General features: G+C 45.7%; 1 protein-coding gene across 1 annotated transcript in view; it reads right to left on the reverse strand.

The window, feature by feature from the left end:
* The window catches only part of RAB10 (RAB10, member RAS oncogene family), a 31,686-nt gene that overhangs the window by 6,347 nt on the left and 7,612 nt on the right, over positions 1–17,727 (reverse strand). Inside the window, exon 2 of the mRNA XM_072331390.1 lies at positions 6,876–6,936. Within this exon, the coding sequence (XP_072187491.1) occupies positions 6,876–6,936 (61 nt within the window). The remainder of the gene's footprint in view (positions 1–6,875; positions 6,937–17,727) is intronic.

Genomic DNA, 17,727 nt, shown 5'->3' on the forward strand with positions numbered 1-17,727 from the left:
AAGGTTGGAAATGACACTAAGACGGTCCAGTCCAACTGCTCACCTATCTCCAATATTTCCACATGTACTTTGCAACTTCATGTCTTCCTGCTTAGCTTTAATACAACAACCACTCTCCTCCTTCCTTCCTTTCCTATCACAAAACTTGGGACAGACTCTTGCAAAATCATAGAATCACAGAATGGCCTGGGTTGAAAAAGAACACAGCGCTCACCCAGTTCCAACCCCCTGCTGTGTGCAGGGTCACCAACCAGCAGCCCAGGCTGCCCAGAGCCACATCCAGCCTGGCCTTGAATGCCTGCAGGGATGGGGCATCCACAGCCTCCTTGGGCAACCTGTTCCAGTGCATCACCACCCTCTGGGTGAAAAACTTCCTCCTGATATCCAACCTGAACCTCCCCTGTCTCAGTTTAAGACCATTCCCCCTTGTCCTACCAAAATATCTCAAGAGAGCTCCTACTCACACATAATTTCTCTCCTCACGAGCTTTGTACACACTTGACAGCACCTTCACCTATTTCATTTCCCCCTAACTTGCTTCTATTAGACAGGACAGTCTCATTAAAGCCTTACCAAAACCACTGAGATATATGGCACTCACAACTCCCTCCCTGACGAGGCCAACAACCACCACGGTAAGAATTCAGGTTGATTTTTACACAGTTTGGCTTTGCCAACACGTAGCTGTTACTCACCGCTTGTCAAGCCCTCCACACCTACCACCAACTTGCTTCACTTACTCCTCCAGTATTTCCTCAGGCAACTGAAGCGAAGATAATGGACAAGAATCAAGACGGGGAGGGAAAAATGCAAATAACCCGCTTTGTATTGTTTTTAATTTTTAAGCATTATTTGCCCTTTCTCCTCCTTAATGGATCGCTCCATTCATTATTCAAAGATAACTCTTAATGGATGTGAGATTAGAGAACTGACTGGTGCAAACAGAGGAAGTGAGTTATGGTTTCCTAACTACCCAAGACTGATGAATCCGCCCTGAGCAAATGGCAGAGCACAATGGTAGACGGCGTGTCTTGCTCTCTGCCCTGGGTTCCCATTCTTTTGTTCAGAGCTCTATGGTGGAAGAACACGCTCTGAAGCCACGAGTGTGTGTTAAATCCTTGATGTAGGTAGGATATTTGTGGAAGCCAGCTAGCTCTCCGAGCTAAAATAAACGTAGACAAGTCTATAAAGATAGCCAAAGGAAATGAGGCCCTGCTGTGTGAGAGGAGACAGAACTCGGTTTGTTTAACTGCAAAATGAAGACAAAGAAGGCTGTCCTGTGGGAATCGGGGAAGGAGAAACAGAAGGAAAATGAAAGAATTCTATGTAAATGATTCTCATGCTGACATTAAAGTATGAATAAACTGGATCATATTAGAATCCAACCAACAGGGAAAGGAATTTCTGGGACAGCTTTCCAGCTGACCGAACAGAGACTAAAGAAACCTTAAAATGTACCGTGATTTGTTTACCAAAGGTTGACATGGATGCAACAAGAGGAGATTGTATCTGATGAGCTGTGAAGATCCATCTTGTCGGCACAGCTTGAAATAATGGTCTCCAGCCCACTGAGCCAAAACGCTTCCAGAAAATAACCCAAAGTAATGGGTTGACCCATGATTGTCCCATTGCTGCTTCTTGGAATGTTCTTTAAACTACACAGCAGAATTCTGCTTTGAAGAAACCGGACTGCTGGTATTGGGTACACTTCAGAGCCTTTAGCAACTGGGTCAGAGATGTTCCTTCACACAGGAATAATCACAGAATGGCCTGGGTTGAGAAGGACCACAATGATCATCCAGTTCCAACCCCCTGCTGTGTGCAGGGTCACCAACCAGCAGCCCAGGCTGCCCAGAGCCACATCCAGCCTGGCCTTGAATGCCTGCAGGGATGGGGCATCCACAGCCTCCTTGGGCAACATGTTCAGTGCGTCACCACCCTCTGGGTGAAAAACTTCCTCCTAATATCCAACCTAAACCTCCCCTGCCTCAGTTCACTGTCCACCCTCACAAACAGCCATTCCACTCCTGTTTATATATTCCCTTCAAGTACTGGATGGCCACAGTGAGGTCTCCCCGGAGCCTTCTCTTCCCCAAGCTAAACAAACCCAGTTCCCTCAACCTTTCCTCATAGGAGAGGAGCTCTAGTCCTCTGATCATCTTAGTGGCCTCCTCTGGACCCACTCCCAGAGCTCCACATCTGGCAGACACTTTGCTATTGGAAATTTCAGGTTTTCTGCTGAGATACTCCACCATATATATAGATATAGATAGATATCATAGAGATCTACAATTAGAAAAGCATCCAATTGTTTTCTAGGAAGTCAGAAGATGCCAAAATACACCTTGATCTACATACATGGAGGATGGTCTCCAAAGATGCCAGCAGCAAAAATGAACCTTCCAGCATCCCCAGGATAATTGCAAACACTACTGAGACCAACTGCACTCTGGTTAATGAAGCTGTCTGCAGCTCTGGCTGGGCACCACCATCCTTGTTATATGCAAATTCCTGCGATTCAGAAGGAATTCCCACACGTAACCACTTCATAGAATAACAGCTTGGTGTGAGTTGGAAAGGACCTTTATAGGCCATCCAGTTCAATTCCCCTGCAACGAACAGGGACATCTACAGCTACAACTTCCTTCACTTGAGGATGGTTATTTTCGCAATGAGCTGAGCCAAAAATTCTGCAGAAACCTCTCCAGCCACACAGATGTGCTCCCTGGTGAAGAAGCACTGATTGAAGACTTTGCCTTCATGCGCCTCCGAACAATTAAGAAGTTCGTATTAAAGAAGCAAAGCTATTCCTGAGACACATCATTAGTCAAAAAGACATCAGGAAAGCACACGGGCACATGAGTTCTGTGTAGGGAAGATCAGAGCACCAGCTAAGCAGTGGAAAAGGAAGTAAAAACGGGATGTCTTCCATTCTCTGAGTACGCTGCTTTCTCCTACTCGACATCAGTGCGTGTGGCTTGTTGAGCTTTCAGTTCACTTTCCCAACATCAACATCCTGTAAATCCACATTTCGGATTAGCTCTTACAACTCCTTGTTGTTTTCCCACACTTCAGAGTCTGTGAACAGAGACCAGCAAGCAGTTGTGCTTTCTGCAAGCAATATTCACTGAGTATTCTTGAATAACTGCACCACGTTCCTCTTATTTTTCAAGTTCTATTCCAAAATACCTGGTGGATCCGGGTGGTTTTTTTTCCTCCGTGTTCTCCTTTCTCTGCCTTATTTCCATTACGCTGAACAGGATCTCCTCCAAGTCTCTCACCCCTGCTGGTGGGTTTCCAGCAACTCCGATTTCCACTGTCCTTGACCTTAATGAATCCTCCCCTCCTCTTTGGCATCTGCTGCTGCTACGCGCTTCTGAATGACAGCAGCATTTCCTTTCGGCCTTCATTTCCTTCATTTCACAGGATAAAAAAGCCAGATCTGATCTGCATGTGTTCTACTAACACAAAGGTGCATACCTGGTCAGGCCAGAGGTTCCACAGCCCCCAGCCCTTTGTAGTTGCAGGACTTTTGCAGCTAGAGATCACATCTGCATATACAGCAGTGGAAAACAAGCTGTTTTAATTCCCATTTACAGCCACCACAGCATCTTGTGATGGGGAGTTCCACAGCTTAACCTCATTTCCTCATGCCTTGCGCACGCTGCTGCCTTCCAGCCTCATGCTACAACGACTGCCCTTGTAATGCCTTTGTATTACAGAAGGACACGAGTTAAATCCAGCCCTGCTCACCTTCTCCACCATATCCACTATTTCAAAAGCGTGCTTTGTTTTTTTTCCCCCTCACGACCCTAAGCATCCTATGTTTCCCAGTTCATTTCAGTACAGCTATTACACCCCTCTGCAATCCTGCTTGCCCTTTCTAACGCATACTGATCTAAACTGCACGTTGTTGAGTAGTGACAATCCCTTGTCCACTGGAAACCATTTCACCCACTGTATGAGAAAAATCACATTCAATCTTTCAATTGTTACGCTACCCTAATAAGGCTACTGAATTACAGTGTGCTCGAAGCATCGTGGTTTCCATTTCAAAGCTATTCTTCCCAAGTCCTGGGGAGCACGCTATTAGTTTTAACAGCTGAATTTTGAGCCCTGCTTCTCTATTATTCCTCAAAAGCATTTCATCTCTTCTGCAATAAACACAGCTCTCCCCAGAGCAATTCTCTCTCTTTTGCTGGCACCTTTGTTTTCCCTCCCTTCTCTGTATTCATGACAATCACTGAAAATATGAACATTTTTCAATGCATTCCTTCGTGTCAGGCTTCTCAGACGCCACCCAACTCAAGTATTCCTACTCTCTTTCTGGAATAGAACCACTACCAGTGACTTTCTATATGACTTTCCACCATATACTCTAAGCTAGCAGCATTTCGAAGCAGATGGGCAATTCAACAACCCAGCCAAGATCACTGATCCCTCCATCACGTGCCACCACCCAGAAGTTGCCATACCTCGACTCCTGCTGTTGCTCCTTCACAAAGCCAGCCCTGAGCTCTGTCCCATCCTCCTGGCTTGCAGCCCAAGCACCCCTCAGGGCTTGCTCAGCCTAACCAAGGCCACCCAGCAGCTCCCTGCGCACCAACACAGCCCCGCTTGCTACCAGGCCCACCACTCTGTTTCCTCTATTCCCAAGCTTCCTACTTCAATGCTTGGCACATTTGTTCCAAATGTAATGTGAACACACTAATCCTAGCTTGATCTTTACTGAACAGCAACCCCACTTTTTAATAGCAATGAGGTATCGAGTTGCTTATCACCTCTGGCAAGGTTTAACTCAGCTTGACCTTGATATTCTTGCTCTCTCTATATATATATTTCAGAGGTCAAGGCATGACTGAGGTACTGCCACGTCTGCTCATTTTCCATGCCTGAGGAAGGTAACTACCCTGCTTTGCAGGAAAGGAACAGAGCTGTATCAGAAAGTGCCATTTTTATCTGTTTGCCCACAGAGACTGAAAGTGTGCCCCAAGCAGTGCAAAGGCAGTGCTAGCCACTTGTACTCCAAATCACTGACACTCTGGAGACACTGTAGGGTAATGGGACCTAGTGATACAGCTTTGCAGGCAGGCAGAGAGGGATCTAATTCAAGGGAGATGGAGAATTACAAGCAGCAGTGAGAAACAGGTCAAAATATTAACTTAAAACATAGAGGTACCCAGTGCTTTTATCTTCTGCCCTTATCTAAAATCTACTGTTTTCTATTTGCCAGACTTTCCTTCTCTTCTGATGAGCTCATTCAAGCATGGAGCTGTGTCCCAGTGGAAGTTCTTCCGACAGCTGAGAAGACAAATTTATTCTGATTCAGCTGTGTTAGCTCCTGTGTAAAACACAACCCATATTCTGGACACAAGGAAAAGGTTATCAGTACAGCTTTGAGCTTCTGTGGGAAACGTTCCACTCAAAGCATCCCTTGCTTACTAAATTACTGCAGCAGTAGTGAAGTGCAATGCTGGAAATGTGTTACACAACCACTAGAAGTGCAAGTTGAGTTTAAACACAGGAAGCAGTAGTTAAATATAGATGCATTGCACAAAGCATCTTCACCCAGAGTTACTGCTGTTCTAAGCCAAACCACTGCTGAGCTCAACTCCTTGCATAGGCAAAGCTGGAAAACACAGCATCAATGTTTCGCTCTGTCCACAGCAAAGCCATGTAACTCCCAGCACCCAGACTGCCGTGGTAAAAAAGAAAGACACACAACGATGTGATTTGATCTTATTGAAAGCCTGACTGCAGTCTAATGAACTGATAACACAGCGAGAGATGCTAAGCATGTCAATCGATGAAGCTATTACACCTGAATGCCTCTTTAGCTAATGCTCTCACTGCCTCCCCTCACCGCCCTGCTTTCAGCCCCCAGTTGATCTATACCCGTCTTACTGCAGATATCTCAATCTAAAACGTTGCCCTTACGAAGATGGTTACCCTTTGTGGCTCCCTGATGAAGCATTCCAATGCACAGAGCTACTTCATCCAAGTGCTTCATTATCGACCAGTTTACACAGGAAAATCAACTTCAGGAACTCTTTTCCCTCGCAGAACACAAACCAAAATAACTAAGTTGCCCCAATTCTGCTCAGGAGCTGCTGGCAGGGCTGCAATGCCAGATACAACTGAGAGATGGGATGTGTGCTTTGAGCAGCAATAACAAGATGGAGCTTTTAATTACTGGGGACAAAAAAGGGCAAATTCAAGCTGTGAACAGCACAGCTAGAGAACACATCAGCAGTATACACAGTTGACTGAAGGGGGAGATAAAGCAAAAACACAGGCTAGAAGCCATTAGCTTTCCTGACCTGACTTGTTACAGGGCTATTAAATGGGGAAAAAGTGGGGAGTTATGCAAGTTAGACATGCAGAACGAATAGAGGGAAAACAGTGCAAGTCCAGTTTCATGTTAGACTTTGTTACAGTAACAGCCAGCTTAGAAACACTTTAGTTTACTATGGGAGAATACAAAGTAAACACGGAGGTGCATTGCTGAGGCAAGGGAAGGCCAGTTGACATGACCAAGTTTGTGATCTGAGGCAACTCTTAATTTAAGGGTTCCCATTTTAAAACACTTCCCACTAAATCACAGACTACATGGATTCTGTCATCCCAACCACGAGTTGTGCCAACAGCCCGGCCCACAGAGCAGCCCAGCAACACCAACTATCAACGCAGCACCTCATCTCCTCCCTGTTTATTGATATAAAGAAGGGAATTTCACACTTGGAGCCTCACCACTTCTGCAAATACACAGCTCCAACTGAATTAGATTCCCCAATGTAATCTTGGAAAGAGAATCCACTTCTGAAGGAAGCCACCCAGAGGATGGCACCATGCAGCACCTTGGCTTGACTACTCACCATATCTGTAGCTTGATCTTCTTTCCTTGCAATTCAACGGTTTTAATCTTGAAGTCTATCCCTGAAATAAACAAAGAAACATAAAACGAACCATTGGTATTTGATTACAAAAAGCAATCCCACGTCCAGATACACAAACAGCTTTTCTTTTGCAGCACCAGGTAAACCAAGGATAACCAAGGAAGATGGAGTGCGAGCGCCTACAAACACAACATGGATTCAAAGGGGCTGCATCAGCCCAGCAAACCAGCCAGCAAATGTCTTTACATTTTTCTCATTTATAGCTATGAAAAAAACAGATTTTTGCAATTTTGTTGAGAAGAAAGGTTGGAATGTAGATACAGATGTTTAGATCCCAATTAAAACAGCAAGCTTTCTGTTTCGTTGTCGGGTTTGTTTGGTTTTTTTGCTTATTCATCTCCTTCAAGTAATCCACTTGTAGAAATAACACTAATCACAGCCATCTCCAGGCCCGCAGCCTGCTTGGCACCGCTAACACGGAGCACGTAACAGGACCCGACCATCAGAAATAGCCACCCTGCTGGGATCTGACACACAGCCCCGTGTCCTCTTTGAATCACAGAAGCATTCAGGTTGGAAAAGACCTCACAGATCCCCAAGTCCAACCACAGCCCACCCCCCCATACCCACTGCCTATGTCCCTCAGTGCCACATCCCCACGTTCCTTGAGCACCTCCACGGATGGTGACCCCACCACCTCCCTGGGCAGTTGTGCCACTGCATCACTGCTCTGTATGAGAAGAAATTGTTTCTAATATCCAACCTGAACTTCCCCTGGCTCAGCTTAGAGCACTCGAGATGAGCACAATATTTTGACGCAGCATAGCTCAGGTTTTACTTTCAGTACCAGCTAAGATGAAACAGCCCACGTGCTACATTGTGCACGTGCTGAAGTGGCACTATATAATGAAGAGAAGGCCCACGTGTGACCATCCACAGAGAACCACAGATCAACAGAGACAACCTAAACCATGTGCTAAGACAAGTGAATGCAAAGCCAAGTGCACCCAGTGGGAAATATCCATTGGAGAAAGAGAAATGGAGACACCATTGCACAAGAGCTGGGTGAAACCTCCTTTCTGCAGCATGCCTGGACAATTCACTCTTTCCCAGACAAAATGGGTTTCAACACAAAACAGAGCAAGTGAAGGGAGACCCGGCAGCTCCACACACAACACGTGGATCTATTCTTTCATAGGAACCTGCATGGATTGCAGCCAGCACAGCAGGAGCACAATGTCCTAATAGCAGCCAGATGCCAAGGTCTGACTTTCCATCCAAATCAGAGCTGCTAACTTATACTTCCCTCATATCTGCCTGCTTTTGGACCTTTTTGCAAGCACAGACTTCCAGCTTCACAAGGTTATTTTGTACCAAGGAAAGTGGAAGCAGGATTTACAAAACAGACCATTACACAATGGGTCTACATGGGAAGCCTGCTTCCAACTCTGCCCAGCTCAGCCCCTTTCACTCCACTACACCGCACACAGTCTCTCATGGTAACTTCAAAACATAAGCTAGGAAACGGCTTTTACCTCTCAGCAAGGACAACAAAGCCTCCCCATACCAGTAGGGCTGTGCTTGAGGGATAGACAGCAGCCATGGAGCAATAGGGCAGAATGGGCCTTGAATGAACACCCAACGCAAGTCTTCCATCAGCACCAAGATGAGCATAAAGGAGCAGAACTCCCCATTTCCAAGGACTCTAAGGAGTTCAGTGATGAAATGAAGCCCCATGCTACAATGGCAGCTCGGGCTGCAGACACTCCAATTTCAGGTAAGCGTGCCATGTTTCCTGGTTAGCCAACTATGGAGCTGGCAATTCCAACCTATCATGAGTAAGGAACTGCTAACTAAGCTAAATTTGTGAAGCAATACAATTAGTATCATTGACAAACCAATCTGCTGAATGACCAAAAGCCAATGAACAGAGTTGCCCCAAGCAGGGCTTAGTCAGCGTTAATGACATCCACCACACAGGGCCTTTGGCCAAGCTGCTGGCTATGATGCAGCACACCAGAGCAACACCATCTCTGCCATCAGACAAACACCCCCGGCATTTGCCAGAAGATCTTATTGAAGAGTATTTCGCCCGGTGCCATTTGCTTTCAAGCTCTGCCCAGATAACGCGGGATGTTTGACAGCCACTCGGAGCGCGCGTTGAGATAAAGCGAGCTGTTAACCTACCCAAACAAATTAATTCTCCTCTCTGAGAGGGATTTAGCTAACTCCAGCATTCGGGGATAAAACAAATCTCTAATTCCATGTTATACTCAGCTTCCACTCCAATTACACTGTAATACTAGCTCAGCCTTCGTAACAAACGTTATAAATAGCAGTGACTATTTGCCTCCAACTGCTTTCCGAGTAGTTTTAGCAGGCTGAAAAGAAGGGAGATTTTTGCCCCGCTGTTACAGGCTACCCTGCTCACTCCCTTCAAGCAGCCAGGTTGCACCAGCAGCATGTAGGTCAGGAAGGAGTTTTAAGGCAGTAACGGGCACAAAAACCGAACAGCACACTGATGTCACAGGGGGATAATGACAGAGCTAATGAATTAAAGATAAGCATCATTCCCTTGCTAAGTGTTGTTAAGATGTTCATCAGCTACAGCAGGGCACGCTGGAATACTCCAAAAGACCTGGAGACCCACAGCCAGCTTATTGCACATTCAAGGTAAAGCTGCCTTTTCACAATTAAGAATGTGGAAGCGTTTCTATCTTAATATTGTTCACCTGGTTTAATAAGGAAGCCTCAGGCAGTTCATCCAGGCCTCCCAAGCTCATTCTTGGGCCCTGGACTCACCAAAAACCAAACTCAAGGTTTAGAAAGCTGCAGGCCAGGAGGGGGGTTTGGAAGTGCACCAGGTCACTGCAAGGAAGCTCCTATATCTGAGCATCAGCAGAAGTCATTGCTGCCACTACTGTGGACAAAGGATTCCAATGGTAGTTGTGTAGGGTTATGTACCTGATGGTCTTGGTGAATGCAGAACTGCCTGCTTAGCAGTTTGAGGCTTCTATTGCTCTCAGATGAAAGACATTAACGAAGGCCTGGGAACTGTGATAGCAGAACAGAGTATCTGAAATGCATCAGTACAACATGCAGCTCTAGATCACCTCGTGCATTTCCCAGCCCCAACAAGATTTTGTGGCTATCCCTCCACCGTCGTTAAATCACAAACCTAAATTGAAAGGCAGGATGCCATCAGCATGAGGGAAGGAGACATTCATTCTGCACTCCCTGTCAGAGCTGCAAGCAATAAGCTGGCCCCTTGCAGGCAGCACGGACTGTGCCTGCATTCTTCCCCAACAAAGCCACCATTGAGCCCCAGTGGGCAGCCCTAAGGATGCTGACAGCCAACCCACAGCACAGTGCCCTCAGCATCCCACCACGAGCAGCACTTGGTGCATTTCGTGTTTCCTTGGTTAGCAATTGCTTTGCAACTGCAGCTGCACTGTGCGTTTGCAATGCAGGAAAGCAAAAGTGTAGTGACTCACACCGCAGCCATCTGCAAGCCACCCACTGGTGTGATACAAAAGAGGATCAGACAAGAGATGGAGTTCTGGTTTTAATTAAACTCTTTGTGATCACAGTTATTACTTTGGTCTTTCAAAATATTTACAAGGTACTCATACCTACACAGGATGAACATACAACATTCCCAACCACGCTCAGCATCGCGAGAGCAAACAGTATTTTTCAGAGGCTTTAACTTTAATGAGTTACAGTTCTTTGCAGTTAGTTTAGAGGAACGGCAGCAAACTCCATGCAGTGAAGAATACAGCCCAGCTTGGGAAAAAACCTCTATGATTAAGTCCACTAAACCACGTTTCTTAGGTGTTAAAAGAAAGAAGACACCTTTTATTTAAGCAGCTGAAGTCAGGCAGCTCATCCATGGTATCTTCTGCCTAATTCATTACACCTCTCCGAGATGCAAAGTCACATGAAGCCTTAGAACATACCCTCCCTATCGTGTTCCTTATTCTCAGAAGTGGTTATAGATGGAATATTGGGACAACCGGTATGGGGCACGTGTGACCCCAGTACATGGACTCTCCTCTGTCTACTTTCTTATTATGGGTAATATTCTTTGCATAAAAAACCCTGGAGTGCTGTGATTTCAAAGGAACCTGATCTCTGCTGAGTATCAGCTTCAGGATGTTTCTGCATCAAGATATGTCAAGTAGATACAGACAAAGTCATGTTGGACAGAGCTTTGAGCAACCTGATCTAGGAGACAGAAGTCCTGCCCAAGGCAAGGGGGTTGGACTGTATGATATTTGAAGTCCCTTCCACCCCCAACCATTCTATGATCACTTTTTGCCTGGGTACATTGGCACTAATTGATTCCATCTCAACAGATGGGTGCAAGTACACGCAGATTCCACAAGAGTATAATCTCTTCTAAAGGATCTTATCTTTAAAGAATTATTAAAAACACACAGAAAAAACACCACCAACAACCGTGCTTCTTAATAAAGCTTATGTTGAACTCCACTTTGATGCTGCAATGGCTTAACAATCTCAATTCTCATTCCCTAGAAGGGAACCCAAAGAATGGCTTTTTCCTTGGTAGAGAGGAATGGGGCAGCCATTCCCAACAGGGCTTCCCCCTTTTCCTGACAGACAAAGTTCCCTGGCACGTCTCCCTTCACTTGGTCCAATAGAAGCAATAGATGAGGAAGAAGCACCCACTGCAGTGTGTCAGCTTAAGATGTGCCTTTGTAACCTTCTCTAGGGAGCCTGCTTTAGAAGAGGGTTGGAGTAGATGATCTCCAAGAGATCCCTTCCAACTCCTACCATTCTGGGATCTTTTTAACGGACTATTAGGAATATTAGGAGTGTTACTCCTTTAACAAAGAATTTAGGAATCAGTGAGTGTACAGACTAATTCAGGACAAGAAACTTAAGTTGTTCAGGCTCATCCTTTGGCAAAAGCATCAGTTTTATCATCGAGAGCAAAATTCAGCTGACAAAGGAAGCAGCAGGCAGCTCTCGGCGAGCTGAGACAGGGCTCCAGCCCCACGGCGATTCCTTCTGAAACACACATCTGCCATGCATTCACCTACAGAGGAGACAAAACTCAGTAATCAGTCTCTGAGTGCGCTGGAATCACGTCCCCCCACCTTGTAGCTTAAATCTCATGTGAGCTTCTCTATCTGGCCAACAGGTAAATCTCTCTGGCTATTAATTCCTTTCAGTAGATGTGGCGCTGAGGGATGTGTTCAGCAGGCGTGGTGGGGATGGGTTGACAGCTGGAGTTGATGATCTCATAGGTCTCTTCCAACCTTAGTAACCCCATCATTATACGATCAAGTTTTCTTTCCCAAGGGATAATTGCAACAGAACAATAAAAGGATTCACTAGACAAAGTCTCAAACTCTTGCTCACTCAATTGAGTCTGAATGAGATCATCAGAGAAAACCTGAACACCCAGATGACTTGGTCACTTTCAGGCAATATTGAGAAACTGCAGATCCATGTGAGGAGCTGGTACTTGAGGTCAGGACTACTTTCTCTAACCTGAAGACTTTACTTAGCAGCAGGCAAGGACTATGCTGCATTTCAGCTCTGTGCTTGTCTTTAGCCCTGATCATTCCTAGCACGCTCAGCTACGTGGGGAAGGAACAAGGTGGGAAGATAGAAAGGCAACGCAACCGCAACAGAGAACAAGTGATGAAATCGAAGCCATCAGAAGCACATCGGAGCCTGACGGGGTGCAAACACACATTGCTCACAGTCTAAACTAAGCAGGTAATTTTGCTCGTACCTCCATAGAAAGAGGCACAAAGAGCTGTGGCAGCTCCACACCTCCTGTTTCACAAGACTGAAGCTACTCTCCAGCTTTCAAACAGGTTTAATCTCAGGAGCAAACAAGCTGGTAGCTAAGTAAATAAGACTAGCTGTATTTATTTCACTGGCAGGCTTGTTAGCTTCCTTTGTGAGCACATGTATGTGCACATATGTGGAGCTGCATGTGTTGTATGCATATACACAAGGCTGCACCTTTTCTGCACTCGCATGGCAATGAATTCCTTGAAGAAATAGAAACCAGAGCATTAACACAAACCTCACAATAGCACAAGCAGCTAGAGAAGACAGGCACGTATCTCTTACCCGCTAAATACCTGGAGCCAAGCAGTCTGATTTCTACTGCTGGCCTAAGATAACTCCAAACAAACTGCTGCAAAACAAAGCGAGCTATAAATAACTTACTGCACCCACTGCGCACTCACTATTAGGACAGAAGCATTCAATAACTGAAGTAAAATCTTGTATGATTTGCTAAGAAGCAAGAGTGTCCAGGAGCTCGGTGCCCTAGAAGGAGAGAGCCAGATTACAGCTATGCTCTTCTAGACCATGTCAAATGCTCAGTAAGGTCAATGCCTGTTGCTCCCCACTCCTGCAACTTCCAATCCATCAACTTCAGCAGAGAAGACGGGAACAGCCAAGTATATTTTGCCTCTGGTAATCCCATGCTAAGTGTTCCCAACCACTTTCATGCCCACGAGTGGCCTCCACAATGACTCACTTCTTATGGAATCACTAAGGTTGGATAAGAACTTGAAGATGATCAAGTCAGAATGAGGGGAAATGGCTTTAAGCACTAAACATATCAGCAGGTGAAGGGTTTACGTGGTAGTAAAAACACTCCGTGAATTCATTTGTTTCATCTTCCCCGCACCGAAGTTCTGCCAGTGCAGAGCGTGCAAACTGGAAGTGCAGCAAGAACTCACTCTTCCTGCTCTGCAAGGTTTCAAGTCATGACAACTTAGCATTTACCAAAAGCCACATCTGAATGAGTAATATCTTACATGAAGCCTTCGGAAACATTAATTCTAGCACTTTAAGACAGTTCCACAACAACCAGGTATGGGAAAATATCCATGAAGGCAGTGTCCTGTTTGAGAGTTCAGATTCGATCAGGCTGGATATGTGAGAACGAGAGAAACGAGTGTTTTAATTAGATTAACTCCACCAGCCACAAACACTGATGTGATTACTTACCCATTTTTTTTTGCTCCTCTTTCCCACATATGCTGGCAGTCCTTCTGTCTTCAGATTGGATCTACCACTTGAGACTTCTCCTTCCAGGAAGGACCTTACTTAAGTGCTTACACAACTAATTAAACACCTCATTTCAGTTCCCTCACTTAAGCAAACATTCACTCCCTTATCGTGAGGTCAGCAGCTCCAATGCACAACACCCTGTTGGCTTTGGTATTTGTGAAGGAGACTGCAGGACATGGGCAAGAGCACTATTGCCAGATGCTCTCCTACCAATGACATACCCTTAACAAAGCAGATGACAGCCCTGCAAGACAGCAACTTCAGTGCGACCCACATTCTCCCAATCTAGACGCCTGCATTTGTTGTGCTTTCAAATGCTGTCACAGGTTACAAACAAGTAACTGATGGCTGTGGGTGGTGGACATGGTAGGGATGGGTTGACAGTTGGACCTGATGATCTTAGAGGCCTTTTTCAACCTCCACGATACTATATTAATGAAAACCAGTGCTGACATGCAGATAAGTGGGACCCAGCTGAATATCCATTCGGGTGACAAATCCATCCAAATGGCTTCCAATGCCCCAAAGTGATAAAAAGGCCATCGTTATCCAGCTTGATCTCTTATCTGAATAAGGTCACATCCTCTGAATTCATTCACATCTTCACAGTTTTCAGGAAGAGGGGATCCTTGCTCAGTGCTGTTTCCCACTTGCAGTTGCCTCGGTGGAGCGTTTGGAGCAGTCTGCCTCTTGTTCTGGCCACAAACACCGGGCAGAGCTCAGACACAGGCAGCCAAGTTCAGCATCACACAGTTCAGAGCTACGAGAATCAATGACAGATACTTTCCTAACTTGAAACCCTCTTTGAAGTGCTCCCGTTTCCCTTCAAACAGGCAGACAAGTTGCAAGCTTCCTTTGTGCGTCAGTTTCAAGGCTGAATATTAAAACTAGGTCAGGACTTGGAGCGCACCAAAACCTTCTCTCTCTACTCAACAATCAGAGATACATACAAGAACCATAAGCTAACACCTACGTGGTAATTCTGGAGATCATAACAAAAGTCAACATCACCATCAGAAACTCTATAAGAGCACTTGAGTGCAATATTCAAGTAAAAGACATCAAGTGAAGGAGGATAGAAGATGCTGTGAGCTGTCTGTTTTCCATACACCTTTATGCTGTGCCTACACAGCAACTGTGACCTTCCATTCCTCCACTGCCTCGTCACCTCATTAAAATAATTAACCTTCTTCAGAAACAGAACATGAGGTCTGCTCCCCTCCACTGTAGAGGTCCTTGGCCTTGTCATTAAGCACAACACGCTGCTGTAGCTGATGTCCCAATAAATACACATTGAGATATTCTAAAATGTCACTGCCACATTCAATAACAGAAGGGATGGTGATTTAGCAGGAGCTCCACACATCTCACACTTCAGCTCCCTGACTTCATCCAATGCATTCATTTAAATTATAGGATCATTCCGGTTTGAAAAGGTCTCCTAAATGACCGAGCCCAAACCCAGCCCACATCCCCATTGTTCTGGAATACCTCCATGGATGGTGACCCCACCACTCCCCTGGGCAGCTGTGCCAATGCTTGACCAAATACCACCCAGCAAACAGAAAGCCAGCAGCTAAGTTTATTTGCAAAGATTAGTGCTAAACACAATGTTCCTGTGAACTAAGGACAATGACACTGCAAGGGGAAGAACTAAGATTTATGAGCTTAAAAACATCAATCAGAGGTGCCTCGCTGTGGGTCTGAAGGGAAAGATCTCTGACTGAAGTGAAGCTGTATCTACAGGAGCTCAGAACAACCTGGTTCCTAACAACCTCTACATGCAAAGCACGATGCCCACCAAGTCCAAAGGGGAAGGTGAACACTGCAACCAAGTGGACTTGGTGCTTATGGCACAGATTTAATCTCATGGGTTTGATCTGAGAGCTGCCACACTCCATATCAGGGCTTGGGCAAAGTTCAGGAGATAACCAGAGCAAGGAGCACTTTCCAGTAAAATGGATGTAGATGCCAAGCCGTGAATATCAAGCAACAGCTTATATCTGTCACTGTTAAAATCTAAGTGTTAATCCAGTTACAGAACCACAGAGCTGGGGTGACGTTATGCAGCTTGCCCCTCTCAAAGCATGTTCCTTAGAGCAGGATGCAAACAGCTCACCTGTTCAAAGCATAACAGCCACCAATTTCAAGTGCAGCAAGGCTACACTCATACTAAGTACACTAACCTGGAGATCCCAGATGAAAGTTCACCTTGGTGCAAGCATCTTGTCAGATAAGACTAGGACAGACACCAAGGCAGAACCAGTTATGAAGCCTTCTCATCCTCTCCTCCTGCCTTCACCTCACCTGTAAGCGTTCATTCAAGTTCTGCCTGGTGAGATCTGCAACACTGTGCTGGCAAAGCATGTTGAGCAGGAAAACCCACAGTGGCCATAAAGAAAGAATGGTGGAAAGGGGACAGCCACTCACCTCAGCACGTTCCTCCTTGGGACTCACACGCAAGCACAGCTCCAAGGGCCATAAAAAACACATCCCTGCTTGGAGAGGCAAGCAAAGCTTCCTGCTGACACCACCTACACTGCTGGTTCAGTCAGTGAAAGCACAAACAGCTTCAACAAGCAGTTACTTCTTCCAGAAGAAAGAAACTTTCTCATTCTGTTATTCCAGAGGCTAAACCTTACACAGGGCTCCCACAAACTACACAAAAGCAAATGAACAAAGGACCTATTTCAGTGATGTTTTATGCATACCGAGGGACAAAGGAGACAATAAGGTTTTTATTCACAAGGTAGTAAGGAATAAAGGAAACAAAGCTCTAGCAAGAAATAGCACTTCCTTAGGAGCTGTTCCCATGCAGGAATAATCTCTTGGTGTCAGTCATTTGCATGAGCTGATTTAATTCTCTGCCATGACATCCTTCACTTGCTGACACTCCACCTAGGCATGGTGCAGGCTCCCATCACAGAAGCCGCCAGCAAATCCCATTGGGTGATACCTGAATTCACAGCAGGGCTCCAGCAAAGGAAAATATCAGCAATTCGTTGGAATTCTACTCTAAAGAGCCAAGCACACGTACTACAGGTGGTCAAGTTTGATGGCATCAGATTGAATTGCTTTTCATGTGCGTCTCAGCCTGCTTGTGCTATATTTGTTAGCTCAGAAATCAACAGATATGCAAATCTGCTTTCCCGTCCACTGCTTCCATTTATGAAACAGAAGATTTCTCACTACTTGCTATAATGGTAACGCTATCCTCAAGTGACATACAAACAAAACTCAAGTTAACACTTACCCTGGTTCATTTATACTCATCAGATTGACAAGAAAGCTGACGCACAAAGGCGACTGGATTTGTCTCGTCTGCTACAGAAAGAGCAGCAGCTTTGCCAAAGCAGCGCGTTTCAAGGCTTCGAGGTCATGAGAAGATCCAGCCACTGAATGCAGTAAGAGCTCAAGAAGGAAGCAGAAGCTCTCTGCCTTCCCAGCTTCTGTAACTGTGACTCACTGAAGGCAGGAACTAAGCCGGGTTACTTTTTGTTTCAATAATTAAGAACCCCCCACTGCGAGGCCTAACGAACCAAGCCATGAGACCATCGCTTACGTGCTCAGACCAAGCGCGGCGCGCTCTCCCAGCTGAACCCACTGACCTACATTTGATTGCTTTCAGCCATGCCAGCCATTGAAAGTCACAAAACACACAGAAGCAAAGTACAGGTACCGTGCCAGCCCTTCCAACTCTCAACAGGGAAACCGAGCCAGAAACTCCACCATAATTCCCATGCCAATTTGGATCTTTGTTGGC

Source organism: Excalfactoria chinensis, chromosome 3 (genome assembly GCF_039878825.1).
Source record: "Excalfactoria chinensis isolate bCotChi1 chromosome 3, bCotChi1.hap2, whole genome shotgun sequence".
Classification (NCBI taxonomy): domain Eukaryota; kingdom Metazoa; phylum Chordata; class Aves; order Galliformes; family Phasianidae; genus Excalfactoria; species Excalfactoria chinensis.